Source organism: Siphateles boraxobius, unplaced genomic scaffold, assembly GCF_051911475.1.
Source record: "Siphateles boraxobius isolate OS27281-9 unplaced genomic scaffold, OSU_SipBor_1 54, whole genome shotgun sequence".
In the NCBI taxonomy this organism is placed as follows: domain Eukaryota; kingdom Metazoa; phylum Chordata; class Actinopteri; order Cypriniformes; family Leuciscidae; genus Siphateles; species Siphateles boraxobius.
In genome coordinates, this window is record NW_027509180.1 from 462,501 (window position 1) to 470,000 (window position 7,500).

Genomic DNA, 7,500 nt, shown 5'->3' on the forward strand with positions numbered 1-7,500 from the left:
CCTATCTATCATAAAAGTGCACCTATCTATCATAAAAGTGCATCTATCCATCATAAAAGTGCATCTGTCCATCATAAAAGAACATCTATCCATCATAAAAGTGCATTTATCCATCAAAAAAATGCATCTGTCCATCATAAAAGTGCATCTGTCCATCATAAAAGTGCATCTGTCCATCATAAAAGTGCATCTATCCATTATAAAAGTGCATCTGTCCATCATAAAAGTGCATCTATCCATTATAAAAGTGCATCTGTCCATCATAAAAGTGCATCTATCCATCATAAAAGTGCATCTGTCCATCATAAAAGTGCATCTGTCCATCATAAAAGTGCATCTGTCCATCATAAAAGTGCATCTGTCCATCATATAAGTGCATCTATCCATCATAAAAGTGCATCTGTCCATCATAAAAGTGCATCTATCCATCATAAAAGTGCATCTGTCCATCATAAAAGTGCATCTGTCCATCATAAAAGTGCATCTATCCATTATAAAAGTGCATCTGTCCATCATAAAAGTGCATCTATCCATCATAAAAGTGCATCTGTCCATCATAAAAGTGCATCTATCCATTATAAAAGTGCATCTGTCCATCATAAAAGTGCATCTATCCATCATAAAAGTGCATCTGTCCATCATGAAAGTGCATCTATCCATCATAAAAGTGCATCTGTCCATCATAAAAGTGCATCTATCCATTATAAAAGTGCATCTGTCCATCATAAAAGTGCATCTATCCATTATAAAAGTGCATCTGTCCATCATAAAAGTGCATCTATCCATCATAAAAGTGCATCTGTCCATCATAAAAGTGCATCTGTCCATCATAAAAGTGCATCTGTCCATCATAAAAGTGCATCTATCCATCATAAAAGTGCATCTGTCCGTCATAAAAGTGCATCTGTCCATCATAAAAGTGCATCTATCCATCATAAAAGAGCATCTGTCCATCATAAAAGTGCATCTATCATCATAAAAGTGCATCTGTCCATCATAAAAGTGCATCTGTCCATCATAAAAGTGCATCTGTCCATCATAAAAGTGCATCAGTCCATCATAAAAGTGCATCTGTCCATCATAAAAGTGCATCTATCCGTCATAAAAGTGCATCTATCCATCATAAAAGTGCATCTATCCATCATAAAAGTGCATCTGTCCGTCATAAAAGTGCATCTGTCCATCATAAAAGTGCATCTATCATCATAAAAGAGCATCCATCCATCATAAAAGTGCATCTGTCCATCATAAAATTGCATCTATCCATCATAAAAGTGCATCTGTCCATCATAAAATTGCATCTGTCCATCATAAAATTGCATCTATCCATCATAAAAGTGCATCTATCCATCATAAAAGTGCATCTGTCCGTCATAAAAGTGCATCTGTCCATCATAAAAGTGCATCTATCATCATAAAAGAGCATCCATCCATCATAAAAGTGCATCTGTCCATCATAAAAGTGCATCTATCATCATAAAAGAGCATCCATCCATCATAAAAGTGCATCTATCCATCATAAAAGTGCATCTATCCATCATAAAAGTGCATCTGTCCATCATAAAAGTGCATCTATCCATTATAAAAGTGCATCTGTCCATCATAAAAGTGCATCTATCCATCATAAAAGTGCATCTATCCATCATAAAAGTGCATCTGTCCATCATAAAAGTGCATCCATCCATCATAAAAGTGCATCTATCCATCATAAAAGTGCATCCATCCATCATAAAAGTGCATCTATCCATCATAAAAGTGCATCTGTCCATCATAAAAGTGCATCTATCCATCATAAAAGTGCATCTGTCCATCATAAAAGAACATCTATCCATCATAAAAGTGCATATATCCATCATAAAAGTGCATCTGTCCATCATAAAAGTGCATCTGTCCATCATAAAAGTGCATCAGTCCATCATAAAAGTGCATCTATCCATCATAAAAGTGCATATATCCATCATAAAAGTGCATCTGTCCATCATAAAAGTGCATCTGTCCATCATAAAAGTGCATCTATCCATCATAAAAGTGCATCTGTCCATCATAAAAGTGCATCTGTCCATCATAAAAGTGCATCTATCCATCATAAAAGTGCATCTGTCCATCATAAAAGTGCATCTATCCATCATAAAAGTGCATCTATCCATCATAAAAGAGCATCTATCCATCATAAAAGAGCATCTATCCATCATAAAAGTGCATCTGTCCATCATAAAAGTGCATCTATCCATCATAAAAGTGCATCTGTCCATCATAAAAGAGCATCCATCATAAAAGTGCATCTATCCATCATAAAAGTGCATCTGTCCATCATAAAAGTGCATCTATCATCATAAAAGTGCATCTGTCCATCATAAAAGTGCATCTATCCATCATAAAAGTGCATCTGTCCATCATAAAAGTGCATCTATCCATCATAAAAGTGCATCTGTCCGTCATGAAAGTGCATCTATCATCATAAAAGAGCATCTGTCCATCATAAAAGTGCATTACTGTCCATCATAAAAGAGCATCTGTCCATCATAAAAGTGCATCTGTCCATCATAAAAGTGCATCTGTCCATCATAAAAGTGCATCTGTCCATCATAAAAGTGCATCTATCCATCATAAAAGTGCATCTGTCCGTCATGAAAGTGCATCTATCATCATAAAAGAGCATCTGTCCATCATAAAAGTGCATTACTGTCCATCATAAAAGAGCATCTGTCCATCATAAAAGTGCATTACTGTCCATCATAAAAGAGCATCTGTCCATCATAAAAGTGCATCTATCATCATAAAAGAGCATCTGTCCATCATAAAAGTGCATTACTGTCCATCATAAAAGAGCATCTGTCCATCATAAAAGTGCATCTATCCATCATAAAAGTGCATCTGTCCATCATAAAAGTGCATCTATCATCATAAAAGAGCATCTATCATCATAAAAGTGCATCTGTCCATCATAAAAGTGCATCTGTCCATCATAAAAGAGCATCTATCATCATAAAAGTGCATCTGTCCATCATAAAAGTGCATCTGTCCATCATAAAAGTGCATCTATCCATCATAAAAGTGCATCTGTCCATCATAAAAGAGCATCCATCCATCATTAAAGTGCGTTCGTCTGAAAGAAGAGTGTCATACTAAATCATGAGAGTAAATCATGGGCTAATCTCCATTTTTGGGTGAACTATCCCTTTATCGGCTGGTTTCCTCACCCTGTCTTCAGACTGTACAGAGCTTCGTTCACATTGCGCTGGTGGAATTTGATCATGTAGGAGTGCATCTCTTTGTAGTTATTGCGTATGTTTCTCTCGGTGCTGCCGTTCGGGACCGTCCCGAAGCGAAACGGTGGGGAGAAGTCGTTGGGTCTCTGAAACTGAAGACGACACCAGCAGAGTGAGAGTGAGTAAACAGACAGACGAGCGAAAAGCGCTGCGAAACTAAACATTCGCTGAAAATCCTTTACCTTATTCTGAGTTCCCGGTCAAAAATGGCCCGGCTTACAAGCCTTTTGCTTATTAAGTTGTCGTTATGCTATATCATCACCAAATATTGGATTTGATCTTTTTGTCAAATTGTTTTTTTTCAATTAGCACAAGATTCGTGTTTCGTTTTTGAACTGATTTATCGTAGGTCTCATTGATCCGAGCTTATGCTCCTCCTTTTTAAATGAAAATGTTCGGTTACACTTTATTTTAAGGTGTCATTGTTACAGTGTGATTAAATATTTAAGTACAGTGTAATATTAATGAACTACATGTACTTACTATAGGGTTAGGGTAGGATTACGATTTGGTTGACGGTTAATTGCATGTAATTAGGCATAATTTACTGTTATTACTATGGAAATTACATGTAACATATGTAACAAGGACACTGTAAAATAAAGTGTTACCAAAAGTTCACTCAAGCTTATACACCTCAAAATAACGGGAGGAGCATCAGCTCAGATGAATGAGGCCTACGATTAATCCGTTCAAAAAAGAAACACAAAACCTGTGCTAATTGAAAGAATACAAGTTGGCAAAAAGATTGAATCCAATATTTAAGGATAACATATCATAAAGAGAGATTTACAAGCACTTTTTTGTAGGTGATAATTTTTGACCCAGAACACAAGTGTGTGAGCAGAGTTAGTAAGCTTTACTCCAGTGTGATCACATTAACTAGCATGTTACAGCATGAGTGCTAGCGCTAGCGCACCTTCTTGTCGCTGAGGCCCGACACCTGGTCCACGTACTCCTCCTGGATCATGAACGCGGCGAGGTTAGCAGTGTAGCTGGCCAGGAAGATCACAGCGAAGAAGGCCCACACCGACACCATGATCTTACTGGTGGTTCCCTTCGGGTTCTGCACGGGGACCGAGTTATTGAAGACCAGACCCCACAGCAGCCAGATAGCCTTGCCCACGGTGAACGAGGGCCCGCCGGCCTCTGAAACACACACACACACACACGCACTCCATTACCCACGGTGATCGAGGGCCCGCCGGACTCTGAAACACACACACACAAACACACACACACACACACACACACACACACACACACGCACTCCATTACCCATGGTGATCGAGGGCCCGCCGGCCTCTGAAACACACACACACACACACACACACACACCCACACACACACACACACACACACACACACGCACACACACACACTGAGGAGGAGAAACAACACACACACTCCACCACCGGCAAGCAGGAGAGACAACACACAAACTCCATCATTGAGGAGGAGGAGAAACAACACACACTCCATCACTGGCGAGGAGAAGAAACAACACACACATTCCATCACTGACGAGGAGGAGAAACAACACACACACTCCATCATTGATGAGGAGGAGAAACAACACACACACTCCCTCACTTACGAGGAGCAGGAACAACACACACACTCTATCACTGACGAGGAGGAGGAGAAACAACACACACACTCCATCACTGACGAGGAGAAACAACACACACACTCCCTCACTGATGAGGAGGAGAAACAACACACACACTCCATCACTGACGAGGAGGATAAACAACACACACACTCCATCACGGATGAGGAGGAGAAACAACACATACACTCCATCACTGACGAGGAGGAGAAGAAACAACATACACACTCCATCACTGACGAGGAGGAGAAACAACACACACACTCCATCACTGACGAGGAGGAGAAGAAACAACATACACACTCCATCACTGACGAGGAGGAGAAACAACACACACACTCCATCACTGACGTGCAGGAGAAACAACACACACACTCCATCAATGACGAGGAGGAGCAACAACACGCACACTCCGTCAATGACGAGGAGGCTAGAAACAACACACACACTCCATCAATGACGAGGAGGAGGAGAAACAACACACACACTCCCTCACTGACGAGGAGGAGGAGAAACAACACACACACTCCATCATTGACGAGGAGGAGAAACAACACACACACTCCATCACTGACGAGGAGGAGAAACAACACACACACTCCATCACTGACGAGGAGGAGGAGAAACAACACACACACTCCATCACTGATGAGGAGGAGGAGAAACAACACATACGAGGAGGAGAAACAACACACACACAGTCCCTCACTGACGAGGAGGAGAAACAACACACACACTCCATCACTGACGAGGAGGAGAAACAACACACACACTCCATCACTGACGAGGAGGAGAAACAACACACACACACTGCATCACTGACGAGGAGGAGAAACAACACACACACTCCATCACTGATGAGGAGGAGGAGAAACAACACACACACTCCATCACTGACGAGAAGGAGGAGAAACAACACGCACACTCCATCACTGATGAGGAGGAGAAACAACACACACACTCCATCACTGACGAGGAGGAGAAACAACACACACTCCATCACTGACGAGGAGGAGGAGAAACAACACACACACTCCATCACTGATGAGGAGGATGAGAAACAACACACACACTCCCTCACTGACGAGGAGGAGAAAAAACACACACACTTCATCACTGATGAGGAGGAGAAACAACACACACACTCCATCACTGATGAGGAGGAGAAACAACACACACACTCCCTCACTGACGAGGAGGAGAAACAACACACACACTTCATCACTGACGAGGAGTAGAAACAACACACACATTCCATCACTGATGAGGAGGAGAAACAACACACACACTCCCTCACTGACGAGGAGGAGAAACAACAAACACACTTCATCACCGACGAGGAGGAGAAACAACACACACACTTCATCACTGACGAGGAGTAGAAACAACACACACACTCCATCACTGACGAGGAGGAGAAACAACACACACACTCCCTCACTGACGAGGAGGAGAAACAACAGACACACTCCCTCACTGACGAGGAGGAGAAACAACACACACACTCCATCACTGACGAAGAGGAGGAGAAACAACACACACACTCCATCATTGACGAGGAGGAGAAACAACACAGACACTCCATCATTGACGAGGAGGAGAAACAAAACACACACTCCATCACTGGCGAGGAAAAGAAACAACACACACCCTCCATCACTGATGAGGAGGAGAAACAACACACACACTCCATCACTGACGAGGAGGAGAAACAACACACACACTCCATCACGGATGAGGAGCAGAAAGAACACACACACTCCATCACTGACGAGGAGGAGAAACAACACTCAACTCCATCACTGACGAGGAGGAGAAGAAACAACATACACACTCCATCACTGATGAGGAAGAGGAGAAACAACATACACACTCCATCACTGACTTGCAGGAGAAACAACACACACACTCTCTCACTGACGAGGAGGAGAAACAACACACACACTCCATCACTGACGTGCAGGAGAAACAACACACACACTCCATCACTGACGAGGAGGAGAAACAACACGCACACTCCGTCACTGACGAGGAGGCTAGAAACAACACACACACTCCATCAATGACGAGGAGGAGGAGAAACAACACACACACTGACTCACTGACGAGGAGGAGGAGAAACAACAGACACACTCCATCATTGACGAGGAGGAGAAACAACACACACACTCCATCACTGACGAGGAGGAGGAGAAACAACACACACACTCCATCACTGATGAGGAGGAGGAGAAACAACACACACACTCCCTCACTGACGAGGAGGAGAAACAACACACACACTCCATCACTGACGAGGAGGAGAAACAACACACACACTCCCTCACTGATGAGGATGAGGAGAAACAACTCACACACTCCATCACTGACGAGGAGTAGAAACAACACACACACTCCATCACTGACGAGGACGAGGAGAAACAACACACACACTCCATCACTGACGAGGAGGAGAAACAACACACACACTCCATCACTGACGAGGAGGAGGAGAAACAACACCGACACTCCATCTCTGACGAGGAGGAGGAGAAACAACACACACACTATCTCACTGACGAGGAGGAGGGAAAACAACACACACACTTCATCACTGACGAGGAGGAGAAACAACACACA

The 7,500-nt window shown here is 42.5% G+C and overlaps 1 protein-coding gene across 1 annotated transcript in view; it reads right to left on the reverse strand.

The window, feature by feature from the left end:
• grin2ba (glutamate receptor, ionotropic, N-methyl D-aspartate 2B, genome duplicate a) overlaps nt 1-7,500 on the reverse strand; it is a 95,728-nt gene that overhangs the window by 19,826 nt on the left and 68,402 nt on the right. The window contains exons 13-14 of the mRNA XM_077205502.1: nt 4,189-4,418; nt 3,201-3,361 (exon numbers count right to left, since the gene is read on the reverse strand). Of these exons, the coding sequence (XP_077061617.1) occupies nt 3,201-3,361; nt 4,189-4,418 (391 nt within the window). The remainder of the gene's footprint in view (nt 1-3,200; nt 3,362-4,188; nt 4,419-7,500) is intronic.